Consider the following 20,118-nt stretch of genomic DNA (forward strand, 5'->3'; position numbering starts at 1 on the left):
GTGAGGCAGGCACATGCTGGCTGCTGGTGGTGGTGGTGAGAGGACCGGGTTTCTCCCTCTGTTCTCTCCGGGTTTCCATGATCTGGTCTCGTGGGTTTCTCCCTCTGTTCTCTCCGGGTTTCCATGATCTGGTCTCGTGGGTTTCTCCCTCTGTTCTCTCCGGGTTTCCATGATCTGGTCTCGTGGGTTTCTCCCTCTGTTCTCTCCGGGTTTCCATGATCTGGTCTCATGGGTTTCTCCCTCTGTTCTCTCCGGGTTTCCATGATCTGGTCTCGTGGGTTTCTCCCTCTGTTCTCTCCGGGTTTCCATGATCTGGTCTCGTGGGTTTCTCCCTCTGTTCTCTCCGGGTTTCCATGATCTGGTCTCGTGGGTTTCTCCCTCTGTTCTCTCCGGGTTTCCATGATCTGGTCTCGTGGGTTTCTCCCTCTGTTCTCTCCGGGTTTCCATGATCTGGTCTCGTGGGTTTCTCCCTCTGTTCTCTCCGGGTTTCCATGATCTGGCCTCGTGGGTTTCTCCCTCTGTTCTCTCCGGGTTTCCATGATCTGGTCTCGTGGGTTTCTCCCTCTGTTCTCTCCGGGTTTCCATGATCTGGCCTCGTGGGTTTCTCCCTCTGTTCTCTCCGGGTTTCCATGATCTGGTCTCGTGGGTTTCTCCCTCTGTTCTCTTCGGGTTTCCATGATCTGGTCTCGTGGGTTTCTCCCTCTGTTCTCTCCGGGTTTCCATGATCTGGTCTCGTGGGTTTCTCCCTCTGTTCTCTCCGGGTTTCCATGATCTGGTCTTGTGGGTTTCTCCCTCTGTTCTCTCCGGGTTTCCATGATCTGGTCTCGTGGGTTTCTCCCTCTGTTCTCTTCGGGTTTCCATGATCTGGTCTCGTGGGTTTCTCCCTCTGTTCTCTCCGGGTTTCCATGATCTGGTCTCGTGGGTTTCTCCCTCTGTTCTCTCCGGGTTTCCATGATCTGGTCTCGTGGGTTTCTCCCTCTGTTCTCTCCGGGTTTCCATGATCTGGTCTTGTGGGTTTCTCCCTCTGTTCTCTCCGGGTTTCCATGATCTGGTCTCGTGGGTTTCTCCCTCTGTTCTCTTCGGGTTTCCATGATCTGGTCTCGTGGGTTTCTCCCTCTGTTCTCTCCGGGTTTCCATGATCTGGTCTCGTGGGTTTCTCCCTCTGTTCTCTCCGGGTTTCCATGATCTGGTCTCGTGGGTTTCTCCCTCTGTTCTCTCCGGGTTTCCATGATCTGGTCTTGTGGGTTTCTCCCTCTGTTCTCTCCGGGTTTCCATGATCTGGTCTCGTGGGTTTCTCCCTCTGTTCTCTCCGGGTTTCCATGATGTGGTCTGGTAATCAGCTGTGTCCAGCGGTCCCCCAAGCTGCTGCATCATGCTGTCTGCTGTGCAGCGTCACACGATTAGCTGTGGCAGGTCGAGCGACACACAAGACTGGGACTTTCTCATACTTCCGTGGTTGTGGTGGATGTCTTAGGTCTCTCCTTGGTCCGTGTTGCTGGCAGGTCCTCAGATATTCCTCCTTGTTCCTCCATTTGGTTCAGTTCCCAGCGTGATCGTCTCCAGATAGATTCGTCTATCTCTCACTCTGCTTCCGTTATCTCTCACCACCACCAGATGTCTCTCCTCTTGCCCTTGTCTCTCCTTCTCTATCGTTCTTCCTCCATCTTGATGGTCATACATCACTCTCAGTCATTCCTATTTACTTTCTCCTTCTGTTTTCATGAAGGTTTGATTATCTTCCTCTTCCATTACCAAGGTCTTCCTCCTGCAGTAGGGTGAGGCCAAGGTCTTCCTCCTGCAGTAGGGTGAGGCCAAGGTCTTTCTCCTGCAGTAGGGTGAGGACCCCCGCCTCACTCCTCACCGTCCGCGTACCGTCGTCTGGCCGGCAGCTCCGACATGGACCTGGGGGAAGTGGCAACCTTGTTCAAGGCTGGGCAAGTGGCACTATTCTAAATAACAAAGGAAGTGGCAACAATGATAAATGGCAAGGGACGTGGCAATACTAATAAATGACAATAAAATGGACATATTTCTTAAGGAGTAAGGAAGATAGTGATGTAGTTAAGTGGCAAAGGAAGTGGCACATTGTTGAATGGCAGGGAAAGTGGCAACGTATATCAACAGCGAAGAGACAAGCACTTTGTAAAATGGCAAGGAAAGTAATTATGGTAGATGGCAAAGTAAGTGGTGACGTTGTTAGATGGTAAGGGAAGTGGCAATACTCTTAAGTGGCGAAGAAATTATGGAAGGATATTCCACTGTGGAAAGAGAAGTGGCAAGAGACGTGTTTTAGTGGTATAGTGGGTGGGGGCTGGGGGGATGGTAAGGTAAGGTAAGGCAAGGTAAGGTAAGTGGAGAAATGTTTTTATGTTATGAAGATAAGTGAAGGAATGTTCCTATGTTATGAAGATAAGTGGAGAAATGTTCTTATGAAGATAATAAGTGGAGAAATGTTTTTATGAAGATAATAAGTGGAGAAATGTTCTTATGTTATGAAGATAAGTGGAGAAATGTTCTTATGTTGTGAAGATAAGTGGAGAAATGTTCTTATGAAGATAATAAGTGGAGAAATGTTCTTATGTTATGAAGATAATAAGTGGAGAGATGTTCTTATAAAGATGATAAGTGGAGAACTGTTCTTATGTTGTGAAGAAAAGTGAAGGAATGTTCTTATGTTATGAAGATAAGTGGAGAAATGTTCTTATGAAGATAATAAGTGGAGAAATGCTCTTATGTTATGAAGATAATAAGTGGAGAAATGTTCTTAAGTTATGAAGATAATAAGTGGAGAAATGTTCTTATGTTATGAAGGTAATAAGTGGAGAAATGCTCTTATGTTATCAAGGTAATAAGTGGAGAAATGTTCTTATGTTATGAAGATAATAAGTGGAGAAATGTTCTTATGTTATGAAGATAATAAGTGGAGAAATGTTCTTATGTTATGGAGGTAATAAGTGGAGAAATGCTCTTATGTTATGAAGGTAATAAGTGGAGAAATGTTCTTATGTTATGAAGATAATAAGTGGAGAAATGTTCTTATGTTATGAAGATAATAAGCGGAGAAATGTTCTTATGTTATGAAGATAATAAGTGGAGAAATGTTCTTATGTTATGAAGATAATAAGTGGAGAAATGTTCTTATGTTATGAAGATAATAAGTGGAGAAATGTTCTTATGTTATGAAGATAATAAGTGGAGAAATGTTCTTATGTTATGAAGATGATAAGTGGAGAAATGTTCTTATGTTATGAAGATAATAAGTGGAGAAATGTTCTTATGTTATGAAGATAATAAGTGGAGAAATGTTCTTATGTTATGAAGATAATAAGTGGAGAAATGTTCTTATGTTATGAAGATAATAAGTGGAGAAATGTTCATATGTTATGAAGATAAGTGGAGAAATGTTCTTATGTTTTGAGGGAGACAGCGTCACAGAGAGTGGCAAGGGAAGGAAACTTGACAGTCATTATAACCCTGACTGACCGTCACTGACTCTCGGTACCCGGGCGGGAAGGACCGGTAAAATACCACCTTGGTCAGTGGCTGCTTACTGCCTGCATGAGAGAGAGAGAGAGAGAGAGAGAGAGAGAGAGAGAGAGAGAGAGAGAGAGAGAGAGAGAGGTTGCCAGAGTCACGTGTGGACGAGGGAGGAACCCACCTTTCGAAGAGGGCGGGGTCGGTGTAGATGGGCTCGGACGGGTCTGGGAACCTGGAGGAGGTGGCCGCCCCGTCCTCACCCTGTGGGGCGCTGGCCGTGGGCTCGCTGCTGGGGAAGTAGCTGCAGGAGAGGCAGCAGAAGGCACACCGTCAACAACATAAGGAGGGCAAAAAGTTTAACAAACACGGCAGAGAAATAACGTGTGTGGAGAGTGGGAGGTTCATCATGGTGTTGGAAGAATCAGAAGACAATCGTGTCTGAGTTGACGTCTGATATGTTGCCTGTAGGGTACTGTACCTCTGCTTGTTGACACAAAACTAACTGTAGGGTACTGTACCTCTGCTTGTTGACACATAACTAACTGTAGGGTACTGTACCTCAGCTTGTTGACACATGACTAACTGTAGGGTACTGTACCTCAGCTTGTTGAATAATAACTAACTGTAGGGTACTGTACCTCTGCTTGTTGACACATGACTAACCGTAGGGTACTGCACCTCTGCTTGTTGACACATAACTAACTGTAGGGTACTGTACCTCTGCTTGTTGACACATAACTAACTGTAGGGTACTGTACCTCAGTTTATTGACACATAACTAACTGTAGGGTACTGTACCTCAGCTTGTTGACACATAACTAACTGTAGGGTACTGGACCTCTGCTTGTTGACACATGACTAACTGTAGGGTACTGTACCTCTGCTTGTTGACACATAACTAACCGTAGGGTACTGTACCTCTGCTTGTTGACACATGACTAACCGTAGGGTACTGCACCTCTGCTTGTTGACACATAACTAACCGTAGGGTACTGTACCTCTGCTTGTTGACACATAACTAACTGTAGGGTACTGTACCTCTGCTTGTTGACACACAACTAACTGTAGGGTACTGTACCTCTGCTTGTTGACACATAACTAATTGTAGGGTACTGTACCTCTGCTTGTTGACACATAACTAACTGTAGGGTACTGTACCTCAGCTTGTTGACACATAACTAACTGTAGGGTACTGTACCTCAGCTTGTTGACACATGACTAACTGTAGGGTACTGTACCTCTGCTTGTTGACACATAACTAACTGTAGGGTACTGTACCTCAGCTTGTTGACACATGACTAACTGTAGGGTACTGTACCTCTGCTTGTTGACACATAACTAACTGTAGGGTACTGTACCTCAGCTTGTTGACACATGACTAACTGTAGGGTACTGTACCTCTGCTTGTTGACACATAACTAACTGTAGGGTACTGTGCCCCTGCTTGTTGACACATAACTAACCGTAGGGTACTGTACCTCTGCTTGTTAACACAACTAACTGTAGGGTACTGTACCTCTGCTTGTTGACTCATAACTAACCGTGAGGGGTCTGTAGCTTCTGCTTGGTGACCACATAACCTACTGTAGGGTTACTGTGCCTTCTGCTTGTTGACACATAACTAACTGTAGGGTACTGTTCCCTCTGCTTGTTGACACATAAAACTAACTGTAGGGTAATGTGCCTCTGCTTGTTGACACATAATAACCGTAGGTACTGTACCTCAGCTTGTTGACAAACATAATAAACTGTTAAGGTACATGTACCTCAGCTTTGTTGACACAAAAACTAACTGTAGGGTACTGTACCTTTCTGCTTGTTGACACATACTGTGCCTCTTCTAGTTGACACATAACTAACTGTAGGGTACTGTGCCTCTACTTGTTGACACATAACTAACCGTAGGGTACTGTACCTCTGCTTGTTGACACACAACTAACTGTAGGGTACTGTACCTCTGCTTGTTGACACATAACTAACCGTAGGGTACTGTACCTCTGCTTGTTGACACATAACTAACTGTAGGGTACTGTGCCTCTGCTTGTTGACACATAACTAATTGTAGGGTACTGTGCCTCTGCTTGTTGACACATAACTAACCGTAGGGTACTGTACCTCTGCTTGTTGACACATAACTAACTGTAAGGTACTGTACCTCAGCTTGTTGACACACAACTAACTGTAGGGTACTGTGCCTCTGCTTGTTGACACATGACTAACTGTAGGGTACTGTACCTCTGCTTGTTGACACATAACTAACTGTAGGGTACTGTGCCTCTGCTTGTTGACACATAACTAACTGTCGGGTACTGTGCCTCTGCTTGTTGACACATAACTAACCGTAGGGTACTGTACCTCAGTTTGTTGACATATAACTAACCGTAGGGTACTGTGCCTCTGCTTGTTGACACATAACTAACTGTACCTCAGCTTGTTGACACACAACTAACTGTAGGGTACTGTACCTCTGCTTGTTGACACATAACTAACCGTAGGGTACTGTACCTCTGCTTGTTGACACATAACTAACTGTAGGGTACTGTGCCTCTGCTTGTTGACACATAACTAACTGTCGGGTACTGTGCCTCTGCTTGTTGACACATAACTAACCGTAGGGCACTGCACCTCTGCTTGTTGACATATAACTAACCGTAGGGTACTGTGCCTCTGCTTGTTGACACACAACTAACTGTAGGGTACTGTACCTCAGCTTGTTGACACACAACTAACTGTAGGGTGTAGGGTGTACGGTGTAGAGGCACACGGTACCTAACAGGGGTATGGGATAGACCCACACGGTACTTAGGAGGGGTATGGCGTAAACCCACACAGCACCTAGCAGATATATAGTATAGATCCACTCGGTACCTAGCAGGGATATGGTATAGACACACACGGTACGTAGCAGGGGTATGGTACAGACCCACACGGTGCCTATTAGGGATTTGGTACAGACACGTACGGTTCCTAGCAAGGGTATGGTTCAGACCCACACGGTACATAGCAAGGATATGGTATAGACCCACTTGGTACCTAGGAACGGTACATAGCAAGGATATGGTATAGACCCACTTGGTACCTAGGAACGGTACATAGCAAGGATATGGTATAGACCCACTTGGTACCTAGGAACGGTACAGTATAGGAATTCAAGAGGAACAGAACTGGTGTTATGTTACCGGGTGAGGGGAGCCTGGGTGGGGGTTACTGGTGATAATACAGGAGGTCTGTGGCAGCTACTGTGACGGAAGGCAGTGGGGGTTGGGTGCCTGCTGATATTATAAGGGTAGGGGGTTGGGGTGCCTGCTGATGTTACAAGGGTAGGGGGTTGGGGTGCCTGCTGATGATATAAGGGTAGGGGGTAGGGATGTCTTTATATGTTAGGGTAGGGGATTGGGGTGCCTGCTGATGTTACAAGGGCAGGGGACTGGGTTGTCTGCTGATGCTACAAGGGTCGGAGGTAAGGGGTGTCCGTTGACGCTACAAGGGTAGGGGGTCGGGGTTTCTGCTGATGCTTCAAGGGTAGGGGTGCCTACTGATGCTACATGGGTAGGGGGTTGGGGTGTCTGCTGATGCTACAGTTGGACGTGGTTGGTGTTTCTGCTTTTCATACAAGGGGAAGGAGTTGGCTTTTCTGCTGTCGCTACAAAGGGAAGGGGTTGGATGTCTGCTGGTGCTGCAAGGGTTGTGGTGTCTGCCGTTACTACAATGGGAAAGAGTTAGAGTGTCTGCTGTTGCTACAAGGGGAAGGGGTTGGAGTGTCTGCTGTTACTACAAGGGCAAGAGGTTGGGGTGTCTGCTGTTACTACAGTGGGAAGGAGTTGTAGTGTCTGCTGTTACTACAAGGGGAAGGGGTTGGAGTGTCTGCTGTTGCTACAAGGGGAAGGGGTTGGAGTGTCTGCTGTTACTACAAGGGCAAGAGGTTGGAGTGTCTGCTGTTGCTACAAGGGGAAGGGGTTGGAGTGTCTGCTGTTGCTACAAGGGGAAGGGGTTCGAGTACCTGTTGTTATTCGAAGGGTAAGGGGTTGGTGTGCCTGCTGTAAACATAAGGGGAAGTGGATTGAGGTTTCTGCTGATGCTACAAATGGGAAGGGATGGGATGGTGTCTTCTGATTTAACAAGGGGATGTGTGGGTACCTGCTGAAGCAACAAGGGAAGGGGGTCGAGATACCTGCTGATGAAATGAAGGGAGAAGGTAGAGTGCCTGCTGGTGCAACATACAAGCAAGAACACAAAAACACAACTCCTGTTACTACATACAAGCTGGCTTGTGGTAAGCTACTGATACCATAACAACAAGGATCATCTCTTTATACAAGAGGAAGCTTATGTGTGAGACGGTGCCTGCTGGGGGAGCTGCTGTGTGTGTGTGTGTGTGTGTGTGTGTGTGTGTGTGTGTGTGTGTGTGTGTGTGTGTGTGTGTGTGGAGGTGGGGGATCACTGGAGGGGCGCTAGCTTACACCTGCCTGGCGGGCTGGGTGAGGGTGCGGGCGTGGCTGCCTGGGAAGCTGAACTTGTTCTTGGGCTGCAGGTGTTGTGGCTGATGGTACGGGTTGCCTGCGTCAGCTGTGGCGTTCTTCTCGTCCAGCTGACGGTGTCTCCTGCAGGTGGTCAGGGTAAGCATCAGTGTAGTGAACTCTGGCGACCACATATACACACATTACAGTTACACACAAGGTCAGCTCAGGCAGACAACCACAGCAGACCTACCTAAAGCAGAAGGCGACGGCCAGCAGAGCAGACACTAAGCAGACGATGGTGATGACCAGGGCAGCGACGAGGCTGTAGTACTGGACGGGCGCCAGGCAGACCTCCTGCACCAGACTCCGGGACATACTGGGGTCATCAATCTCCTCCCGGGAAAGATACACCTGCCAGGAGAGGTCATGGGGTAAGTTGTGAGGTACACCTGCCGGGAGAGGTCATGGGGTAAGTTGTGAGGTACACCTGCTGGGGGAGGTCATGGGGTAAGTTGTGAGGTACACCTGCCAGGAGAGGTCATGGGGTAAGTTGTGAGGTACACCTGCTGGGGGAGGTCATGGGGTAAGTTGTGAGGTACACCTGCCAGGAGAGGTCATGGGGTAAGTTGTGAGGTACACCTGCCGGGAGAGGTCATGGGGTAAGTTGTGAGGTACACCTGCTGGGGGAGGTCATGGGGTAAGTTGTGAGGTACACCTGCCAGGAGAGGTCATGGGGTAAGTTGTGAGGTACACCTGCTGGGGGAGGTCATGGGGTAAGTTGTGAGGTACACCTGCTGGGGGAGGTCATGGGGTAAGTTGTGAGGTACACCTGCTGGGGGAGGTCATGGGGTAAGTTGTGAGGTACACCTGCTGGGGGAGGTCATGGGGTAAGTTGTGAGGTACACCTGCTGGGGGAGGTCATGGGGTAAGTTGTGAGGTACACCTGCTGGGGGAGGTCATGGGGTAAGTTGTGAGGTACACCTGCTGGGGGAGGTCATGGGGTAAGTTGTGAGGTACACCTGCTGGGGGAGGTCATGGGGTAAGTTGTGAGGTACACCTGCCAGGGGAGATCATGGGGTAAGTTGTGAGGTACACCTGCTGGGGAGGTCATGGGGTAAGTTGTGAGGTACACCTGCTGGGGGAGGTCATGGGGTAAGTTGTGAGGTACACCTGCTGGGGGAGGTCATGGGGTAAGTTGTGAGGTACACCTGCTGGGAGAGGTCATGGGGTAAGTTGTGAGGTACACCTGCCAGGAGAGGTCATGGGGTAAGTTGTGAGGTACACCTGCTGGGGGAGGTCATGGGGTAAGTTGTGAGGTACACCTGCTGGGGGAGGTCATGGGGTAAGTTGTGAGGTACACCTGCTGGGGGAGGTCATGGGGTAAGTTGTGAGGTACACCTGCCAGGGGAGATCATGGGGTAAGTTGTGAGGTACACCTGCTGGGGAGGTCATGGGGTAAGTTGTGAGGTACACCTGCTGGGGGAGGTCATGGGGTAAGTTGTGAGGTACACCTGCTGGGGGAGGTCATGGGGTAAGTTGTGAGGTACACCTGCCAGGAGAGGTCATGGGGTAAGTTGTGAGGTACACCTGCCAGTGGAGATCATGGGGTAAGTTGTGAGGTACACCTGCCAGGAGAGGTCATGGGGTAAGTTGTGAGGTACACCTGCCAGGAGAGGTCATGGGGTAAGTTGTGAGGTACACCTGCCAGGGGAGATCATGGGGTAAGTTGTGAGGTACACCTGCTGGGGAAGGTCATGGGGTAAGTTGTGAGGTACACCTGCTGGGGGAGGTCATGGGGTAAGTTGTGAGGTACACCTGCCAGGAGAGGTCATGGGGTAAGTTGTGAGGTACACCTGCCAGGGGAGATCATGGGGTAAGTTGTGAGGTACACCTGCTGGGGAGGTCATGGGGTAAGTTGTGAGGTACACCTGCCAGGAGAGGTCATGGGGTAAGTTGTGAGGTACACCTGCCAGGAGAGGTCATGGGGTAAGTTGTGAGGTACACCTGCCAGGGGAGATCATGGGGTAAGTTGTGAGGTACACCTGCTGGGGGAGGTCATGGGGTAAGTTGTGAGGTACACCTGCCAGGAGAGGTCATGGGGTAAGTTGTGAGGTACACCTGTCAGGGGAGATCATGGGGTAAGTTGTGAGGTACACCTGCTGGGGGAGGTCATGGGGTAAGTTGTGAGGTACACCTGCCAGGAGAGGTCATGGGGTAAGTTGTGGGGTATACCTGCTGGGGGAGATCATGGGGTAAGTTGTGGGGTATACCTGCCGGGAGAGGTCATGGGGTAAGTTGTGGGGTATACCTGCCGGGAGAGATCATGGGGTAAGTTGTGGGGTATACCTGCTGGGGAGGTCATGGGGTAAGTTGTGGGGCATACCTACCAGGAGAGGTCATGGGGTAAGTTGTGGGGTATACCTGGTGGGGGAGATCATGGGGTAAGTTGTGGGGGACACCTGCTGGGAGTGATACTTACTGGTGGAGAGGTAGTTACTAGTGGACCAGTAAGTGCCAGTGGAGAGGTAGTTACTAGTGGACTATAAGGTGCCAGTGGAGAGGTAGTTACTAGTGGAGAGGTAATTACCACGGGAGAGATAGTTACTAGCTGAGAGGTAGTTATTAGTGGAGAGGTAGTTACTAGTAGAGCGGTAAATATCAGTTAAGAAGTAGTTATTAGATGAGAGGTAGTTGATAGTGGTGAGGAAGTAACTAGTGGAGTAGTTACTAGTGGAGAGGTACTTACTAGTGGAGAGGTAGTTACTAGTGGAGAGGTAGTTACTTGTGAAGAGGTGATTGCTAGTGGAGAGGTAGGTACCTAAGGGAGGGTAGGTACTAGTGGAGAGGTAGGTGCAAGTTGAGAGGTAGTTACTTGTGGAAAGGGAGTTACTAGTGGAGAGGTAGTTACCAGTGGAGAGGTAGGTACCAGTGGAGAGGCATCTACTAGTGGAGAGGTAGTTACTAGTGGAGAGGTAGTTACTAGTGGAGAGGTAGTTACTAGTGGAGAGGTAGATACCAGCGAAAAGGTAGTTGCTAGTGAAGAGGTAGGTACCAGTGCAGAGGTAGATATAAGTGGAGAGGTATTGAATATGGTGAGGTAGGTATTAGAGGAGAGGTAAATACTAGTGGAGAGGTAGTTAATAGTAGTGAGGTAGGTATTAGTGGAGAGGTAGTTATTAGTGGAGCGGTTGTTACTAGGGAAGAGGTAGTTGCAACTGATGAGGTAGGTATTAGTGGAGAGGTAATTACTAGTGGAGAGGTAGTTACTAGTGGACAGGTAGTTAATAGTGGTGAGGTAGTTATTAGTGGGGAGGTATTTACTAGTGGAGAGGTAGTCACTAGTGGTGAGGTAGGTACCACTTGAGAGGTAGGTTCCAGTGGAGAGCTAATTACTAGTGGAGAGGTATGTAACAGTGGAGAGGTAGTTAGTATCTAGAGGTAGTTACTATTGGGAGGTAGTTACGAGTGGAGAGGTAATTACTAATGGGAGTGAGTTACTAAAGGAGAGTTAGGTACAAGTGGAGAAATGTTACAATTGGAGAGGTAGTTACCACTAGAGAGGTAATTACAAATGTAGAAGTAGGTATCAATGGAGTGGTAGTTACTCGTGAGAGGTAATTACTAGTGGAGAGTTAGTTACAAGTAGAGAGGTAGCTACTAATGGAGAGGTAGTTACTAGCGGAGAGGTAGTTTACTAGTTGAGAGGTATCTAAATGTGGAGAGATGGTTACGAGTGGAGAAGTAATTACAAGTGGAGAGGTAGTTATGAATGGAGAGGTAGGTAACAGTAGAGTGGTAGTTAACAGCAGAGATGTTGGTACTAGTAGAGAGGTAGTTACTAGTGGAGAGATAGGTATCAGTGGAGTGGCAGGTACTAATGGAGAGGTAGTTACAAGTAGAGAGGTAGTTACTAGTGGAGAGGTAGGTATCAGTGGAGTAGTAGTTACTAGTGGAGAGGTAGTTACTAGAGGAGAGGTAAGTATCAGTGAAGAGGTAGTTACTAGTGGAGAGGTAGTTACTAGTGGAGAGGTAAGTATCAGTGGAGAGGTAGTTACTAGTGGAAAGACATGTACCAGTGAAGAGGTAATTATTAGTGGATAGGCAGTCACCAGTAGAGAAGTAATTGCCAGTGGAGAGGTAGATACCAGTGGAGTGGTAGTTAGTAGTGGAGAGGTAGTTACTAGTGGAGAGGTAGTTATCAGTGGGAGGTAGTTACTACCGGATAAGTAGTTACTGGTGGAGAGGAAGTTACTAGTCTAGAGGTTGTTACTAGTGGAGTGGGGAGGTAGTAACTTGTGGTGAAGTAGGTATTAGTGGACATGGAGTTACTAGTGGAGAGCTAGGTACCAATTGAAAAGTAGTTACTAGCGGAGAGGTAGTTACTAATGGAAAGGTAGTTACTATTGGGGGATGTACCTGTGGAGAGGTAGTTACTAGTAGAGAGGTAGGTATCAGTGGAGTGATGGTTAATAGTGGAGAGGTGGTTACTAGTGGGGAGGTAGTTACCAGTGAAGAGGTAGTTAAAAGTGGAGAGGTAGGCATTAGAGGATAGGTAGTTACTAATGGAGAGGTAGATACCAGTGAAGTGTTACTTACTACTGGGGAGGTAGTTACTGGTAGAGAGGTAGTTACTAGTGGAGAGGTAATTACCAGTGGAGAGGTAGTTACCTGTGGAGATGTAGTTACTGGTCGAGAGGTAGTTACTAGTGAAGAGGTAGGTGTCAATGGAGTGGTAGTCACTAGAGGAGAGGCAGTTACGAGAGGAGAGGATGTTTCTAGTGGAGAGGTAGTTACTAGTGGAGAGTTAGTTACGAGTGGAGAAGTAGTTACTGGTGGATAGGTCGGTATCAGTGGAGTTGTAGTTACTAGTGTAGAGGCAGTTACTAATGGAGAGGTAGTTAGTAGTGGAGAGGTAGTTACTAGTGGAGAGGTAGTTACTAGTGGTGAGGTACATATTAGTGGTGAGGTAGTTAATAGTGGTGAGGTAGTTATAAGTGGAGAGGTAATTGCTAGTTGTGAGGTAGTTACTAGTGGAGAGGCAATTACTAGTGGAGGGGTAGTTACAAGCGGAGAAGTAGTTACTGGTGGAGAGGTCGGTATCAGTGGAGTTGTAGTTACTAGTGTAAAGGCAGTTACTAATGGAGATGTAGTTAGAGTAGAGAGTTAGTTACTAGTGGAATGGTAGTTACTAGTGGAGAGGTAGTTACTAGTGGAATGGTAGTTACTAATGGAGAGGTAGTTATTGGTGGAATGGTAGTTGATATTGGAGGGGTCGTTACCAGTGAAGAGGTAGGTACTAGTGATGAGATAGTTACTAGTGGAGAGTTAGGTACCAGTAGAGCGGTAGTTATTAGTGTAGAGGTAGTTACTAGTGGAAAGGTAGTTACGAGTGGAGAGGTAATTGCTAATGGAGAATTAGTTACTAAAGGAGAGTTTGGTACAAATAGAGACTTAGTAACAATTGGAGAGGTAGTTACCAGAAGGGAGGTAGTTACTAATGGAGAGGTAGATATCAGTGAAGTGATAGTTACTAGAGAGAAGCAGTTAATAGTGGAGAGTTACTTACGAGTGGAGAAGTAGTTACTAGTGGAGAGGGCGGTATCAGTGGTGTTGTAGTTAATAGCGGCGAGGTAGTTTCTAGTGGAGAGGTAGTTACTATTGAAGAGGCAGATACTAGTGAAGAGGTAGGTACCAGTGGAAAGGTAGTTATTGGTGGAGAGGTAGTTAACAGCAGAGAGATAATTACTAGTGTAGAGGTAGTCAGCAGCCGAGAGGTTGGTACCAGCGGAAAGGTAGTTACTAGTGGAGAATTAGGTACCTGTCGAGAGGTATTTACAAGTGGAGAGGTAGTTACCAGTAGAGAAGTAGTCACTAACGGAGAGGTAGTTACTAGTGGAGCGGTAGGTATCAGTAGAGTTTTAGTTACCAGTGGGGAAGTAGTTACTAGTGGAGAGGTAGTTGCTAGTGGAAAGGTAGTTACTGGTGGCTTGGTAGGTACCAGTGGAGAGGTAGTTACCGGTGGAGAGGCAGTTTCTAGTGGATAGGAAGGCACCAGTGTACATAAAGTACACCAGCAGGGGATACCTCTGGGGTATATCACCTGTGTGTACCTTCCTAAGGTAATTGTGTAAGGCAAGTGATGATGGGTAATGGGAGTCTGGCTATAATACGTCATGCAGAGCTCAGTGGAAGATACGTCATGCAGAGCTCAGTGGAAGATACGTCATGCAGAGCTCAGTGGAAGATCAGCCAGAAGTTGGGATGTTGTGAGATATAGTGTAGAAGGTGGTGACGAGGGCCACACTGAGCGAGGGGGTCCGGTAGGAATGGGATGTGGTGACGAGGGCCACACTGAGCGAGAAGGGCCGGGAAGGGATGGGATGTGGTGACGAGGGCTACACTGAGCGAGGGGGTCCGGTAGGAATGGGATGTGGTGACGAGGGCTACACCGAGCGAGAAGGGCCGGGAAGGGATGGGATGTAGTGAGGTGACGGGATTAAGATGGAAGCCAAGAGAGGTCATCATACCTCATAGATGCCGTGTACTTGTCCCTCGTCCTCATCCTCGTCTTCAGCATCGTCCTCCGGGGTGTCTGGGGCGTCTCCAGCATCTCGTCGTTTGCGTCCGTAGGAGGGCGTGTCCTCACGTCCGTTGCCTAGTGTGCACCGCGCCTGGTGTGGTGGACGAGTTAACGTTAGGACACACACACACACACGGGAGAGTAGGGTGACACACGGGAGAGTAGGGTGACACACGGGAGAGGGGGTGACACACGGGAGAGTAGGGTGACACACGGGAGAGAGGGTGACACACGGGAGAGTGGGTGACACACGGGAGAGGGGGTGACACACGGGAGAGGGGGTGACACCGGGAGAGTGGGTGACACACGGGAGAGGGGGTGACACACGGGTTAGTAGGGTGACACACGGAGAGTGGGGTGACACACGGGAGAGTAGGGTGACACACGGGAGAGGGTGACACACGGGAGAGTGGGGTGACACACGGGAGAGGGGGTGACACACGGGAGAGTGGGGTAACACACAGGAGAGTGGAATGACACACAGGAGAGAGGGGTGACACACGGGTTAGTGGGGTAACACACGGGAGAGTGGGGTGACACACGGGAGAGGGGGATGACACACAGGAGAGAGGGGGGCACACAGGAGAGTGGGGTGACACACGGGAGAGGGGGTGATACACGGGAGAGGGGGTGACACACGGGAGAGTAGGGTGACACACGGGAGAGGGGGTGACACACGGGAGAGGGGGTGACACACGGGAGAGTAGGGTGACACACAGGAGAGTGGGGTGACACACGGGAGAGGGGGTGACACACGGGAGAGTAGGGTGACACACGAGTTAGTTGGGTGACACACAGGAGAGGGGTGGCACACAAGAGAGTGGGGTGACACACGGGAGAGGGGTGTGTCACGGGTTAGTAGGGTGACACACAGGAGAGTGGGGTGAAACATGAGAGAGAGGGATGACACACGTGAGAGGGGGATGACACACGGGAGAGGGGGTGACACATGGGAGAGTAGGGTGACACACGGGAGAGGGAGGGTAACGCACAGGAGAGTGGGGTGACACACGGGAGAGTGTGGTGACACACAGGAGAGTGGGGTGACACACGGGTTAGTGGGGTGACACACGGAGGAGTGGGGTGACACACAGGAGCGAGGGGGGGCACACAGGCGAGTGGGATGACACACGGGAGAGGGGGTGACACATAGGAGGGTGGGGTGACACACGCGTTATTGGGGTGACACACGGGAGAGTGGGGTGACACACAGGAGAGTTGGGTGACACACGGATTAGTGGGGTGACACACGGGAGAGTTGGGTGACACACAGGAGAGTGAGGTGACACACGGGTTAGTGGGGTGACACACAGGAGAGTGGGGTGATACACGGGTTAGTGAGGTGACACACGGGAGAGTAGGGTGACACACAGGAGAGTGAGGTGACACACGGGAGAAGGGGTGACACAAAGGAGAGTGGGGTGACACACGGGAGAGTGATGTGACACACGGCAGAGTGGGGTCACACACAGGAGAGTGCTTTAACACACGGGTTAGTGGGGTGACACACGGGAGAGTGGTGTGACACACGGGAGAGTGAGGTGACACACAGGAGAGTGGGCTGACACACGGGTTAGTGGGGTGACACACGGGTTAGTGGGGTGACACACGGGAGAGTAGGGTGACACACAGGAGAGTGGGGTGACACACAGGAGAGTGGGGTGACACACGGGAGAGTGGGGTGACACACAGGAGAGTGGGGTGACACACGGGAGAGTGGGGTGACACACAGGAGAGTGAGGTGACACACAGGAGAGTGGGGTGACACACGGGAGAGTGGGGTGACACACAGGAGAGAGAGGGGGGGTACACAGGAGAGTGGGATAACACACGGGAGAGGGGGGCTCCACACGGGTTAGATGGATGACACACGGGAAAGTGGTGTGACACACAGGAGAGTGGGGTGACACACGGGTTAGTGGGGTGATACACAGGAGAGTTGGGTGACACACAGGAGAGTGGGGTGACATACGGGAGAGTGGGGTGACATACAGGAGAGTGGGGTGACACACGGGTTAGTGGGGTAACACACAGGAGAGTGGGGTGACACATGGGTTAGTGGGGTGACACACGGTTAGTGGGGTGACACACGGGTTAGTGGGGTGACACACGGGTTAGTGGGGTGACACACGGGTTAGTGGGGTGACACACAGGAGAGTGTGGTGACACATGGGTTAGTGGGGTGACACACGGTTAGTGGGGTGACACACGGGTTAGTGGGGTGACACACGGGTTAGTGGGGTGACATACAGGAGAGTGGGGTGACATACGGGAGAGTGGGGTGACACACGGGTTAGTGGGGTGACATACGGGAGAGTGGGATGACATACAGAAGAGTGTGGTGACACATGGGTTAGTTGGGTGACACACGGGTTAGTGGGGTGACACCCGGGTTAGTGGGGTGAGCTGATATAATGAAACAAAATGATAGATGAGAGACGCATGGGACCAAGACGGAAGCAGTTTACGCTACGGAGAAGTGCGCTGGGTGAGCGTGTGTCTTGATAATGTAAACAATGGAACACACAGCAGGAGGGTGAGGCACTAAAGATGGCAGGGCTTCTCACCGGCTCACATCCCCGGCGACATGTCCTGACGGTGGCTTCAAAGATGAGGAAACTGGCCTCTGGGATCTTGAAGGCGTTGAAGCGAGCCTCCAGACCGTCCCCATCTCGGCCCTTACCCAGCGCCGGGAACACGTAGTTGTCCACAGGGCACCTGCCGAGGCCAAACTGGGTCAGAAGGTTGACAGAGGGTCACTGGAAGTGTTCTGGGAGCAGATGAATGAGTGTGTTAGTAGTTTTGATGCGCGAGACCGGGTTATAGTGATGGGTGATTTGAATGCAAAGGTGAGTAATGTGGCAGTTGAGGGAATAATTGGTGTGCATCGTGTGTTCAGTGTTGTAAATGGAAATGGTGAAGAGCTTGTCGATTTATATGCAGAAAAAGGACTGGTTTAAAAAGAGAGATATACATAAGTATACGTATGTAAGTAGGAGAGATGGCCAGAGAGCGTTCTTGGATTACGTGTTAATTGATAGGCGCGTGAAAGAGAGACTTTTGGATGTTAAAGTGCTGAGAGGTGCAACTGGAGGGATGTCTGATCATCATCTTGTGGAGGTGAAGGTGAAGACTTGTAGAAGTTTTTCAGAAAAGAAGAGAGAATGTTGGAGTGAAGAGACTGGTGAGAGTGAGTGAGCTTGGGAAGGAGACTTATATGAGGAAGTACCAGGAGAGACTAAGTACAGAATGGAAAAAGGTGAGAAGAAAGGACGTAAGGGGAGTAGGGGAGGAATGGGATGTATTTAGGGAAGCAGTGATGGCTTGCGCAAAAGATGCTTGTGGTATGAGAAGCGTGGGAGGTGGGCAGATTAGAAAGGGTAGTGAGTGGTGTGATGAAGAAGTAAGATTATTAGTGAAAGAGAAGAGAGAGGCATTTGGATGATTTTTGCAGGGAAAAAATGCAAATGAGTGGGAGATATATAAAAGAAAGAGGCAGGAGGTCAAGAGAAAGGTGCAAGAGGTGAAAAAGAGGGCATATGAGAGTTGGGGTGAGAGAGTATCATTAAATTTTAGGGAGAATAAAAAGATGTTTTGGAAGGAGGTAAATAAAGTGCATAAGACAATGGAACAAATAGAAACATCAGTGAAGGGGGCTGATGGGGAGGTGATAACAAGTAGTGGTGATGTGAGAAGGAGATGGAGTGAGTATTTTGAAAGTTTGTTGAATATGTTTGATGACAGAGTGGCAGATATAGGGTGTTTTGGTCAATGTGATGTGCAAAGTGAAAGAGTTAGGGAGAATGATTTGGTAAAAAGAGAAGAGGTAGTAAAAGCTTTGCGGAAGATGAAAGCCAGCAAGGCAGCGGGTTTGGATGGTATTGCAGTGGACTTTATCAAAAAAGGTGGTGACTGTATTGTTGACTGGTTGGTAAGGTTATTTAATGTATGTATGACTCACGGTGAGGTGCCTGAGGATAGGCGAAATGCTTGCATAGTGCCATTGTACAAAGGCAAAGGGGATAAAAGTGAGTGCTCAAATTACAGAGGTATAAGTTTGTTGAGTATTCCTGGGAAATTATATGGGAGGGTATTGATTGAGAGGATGAAGGCATGTACAGAGCATCAGATTGGGGAAGAGCAGTGTGGTTTCAGAAGTGGTAGAGGATGTGTGGATCAGGTGTTTGCTTTGAAGAATGTATGTGAGAAATACTTAGAAAAGCGAATGGATATGTTTGTAGCATTTATGGATCTGGAGAAGGCGTACGACAGAGTTGATAGAGATTCTCTGTGGAAGGTATTAAGCGTATATGGTGTGGGAGGCAAGTTGTTAGAAGCAGTGAAAATTTTTTATCGAGGATGTAAGGCATGTGTACGAGTAGTAAGAGAGGAAAGTGATTGGTTCTCAGTGAATGTTGGTTTGCGGCAGGGGTGCGTGATGTCTCCATGGTTGTTTAATTTGTTTATGGATGGGGTGGTTGGGGAGGTGAATGTAAGAGTTTTGGAAAGAGGGGCAAGTATGCAGTCTGTTGTGGATGAGAGAGCTTGGGAAGTGAGTCAGCTGTTGTTCGCTGATGATACAGCGCTGGGGGCTGATTCGGATGAGAAACTGCATAAGCTGGTGACTGCGTGTGGTAAAGTGTGTGAAAGAAGAAAACTGAGAGTAAATGTGAATAAGAGCAAGTTAGGTACAGTAGGGTTGACGGACAAGTCAATTGGGAGGTAAGTTTGAATGGAGAAAAACTGGAGGAAGTAAAGTGTTTTAGATATCTGGGAGTGGATTTGGCAGCGGATGGAACCATGGAAGCGGAAGTGAATCATAGGGTGGGGGAGGGGGCGAAAGTTCTGGGAGCGTTGAAAAATGTGTAGAAGTCGAGAACGTTATCTTGGAAAGCAAAAATGGGTATGTTTGAAGGAATAGTGGTTCCAACAATGTTATATGGTTGCGAGGCGTGGGCTATGGATAGAGTTGTGCGGAGGAGGGTGGATGTGCTGGAAATGAGATGTTTGAGGACAATATGTGGGGTGAGGTGGTATGATCGAGTAAGTGATGAAAGGTTAAGAGAGATGTGTGGAAATAAAAAGAGTGTGGTAGAGAGAGCAGAAGAGGGTGTTTTGAAATGGTTTGGTCACATGGAGAGAATGAGTGAGGAAAGGTTGACCAAGAGGATATATGTGTCGGAGGTGGAGGGAACGAGGAGAAGTGGGAGACCAAATTGGAGGTGGAAGGATGGAGTGAAAAAAGATTTGAATCATCGGGGCCTGAACATGGAGGAGGGTGAAAGACGTGCAAGGAATAGAGTCAATTGGAACGATGTGTTATACCGGGGTCGACGTGCTGTCAGTAAATTGAACCAGGGTATGTGAAGCGTCTGGGGTAAACCATGGAAAGTTTTGTGGAGCCTGGATGTGGAAAGGGAGCTGTGGTTTTGGTGCATTATACTTGACAGCTCGAGACTGAGTGTGAACGAATGGGGCCTTTATTGTCTTTTCCTAGCGCTACCTCGCACACATGAGGGGGGAGGGGGATGTTATTCCATGTGTGGCGAGGTGGCGATGGGAATAAATAAAGGCAGACAGTATGAATTATGTACATGTGTA

The 20,118-nt window shown here is 48.9% G+C and overlaps 1 protein-coding gene across 1 annotated transcript in view; it reads right to left on the reverse strand.

Annotated features, from left to right (window-relative positions):
- Positions 1–1,187: 1,187 nt before the first annotated feature.
- nompA (no mechanoreceptor potential A) overlaps positions 1,188–20,118 on the reverse strand; it is a 185,188-nt gene continuing 166,257 nt past the window's right edge. Inside the window, exons 12-17 of the mRNA XM_071665303.1 lie at positions 17,085–17,235; positions 14,465–14,608; positions 8,188–8,348; positions 7,938–8,078; positions 3,659–3,778; positions 1,188–1,902 (exon numbers count right to left, since the gene is read on the reverse strand). Of these exons, the coding sequence (XP_071521404.1) occupies positions 1,851–1,902; positions 3,659–3,778; positions 7,938–8,078; positions 8,188–8,348; positions 14,465–14,608; positions 17,085–17,235 (769 nt within the window). The 3' untranslated portion in view covers positions 1,188–1,850. The remainder of the gene's footprint in view (positions 1,903–3,658; positions 3,779–7,937; positions 8,079–8,187; positions 8,349–14,464; positions 14,609–17,084; positions 17,236–20,118) is intronic.

Source organism: Panulirus ornatus, chromosome 10 (assembly GCF_036320965.1).
Source record: "Panulirus ornatus isolate Po-2019 chromosome 10, ASM3632096v1, whole genome shotgun sequence".
Taxonomy (NCBI): Eukaryota; Metazoa; Arthropoda; class Malacostraca; order Decapoda; family Palinuridae; genus Panulirus; species Panulirus ornatus.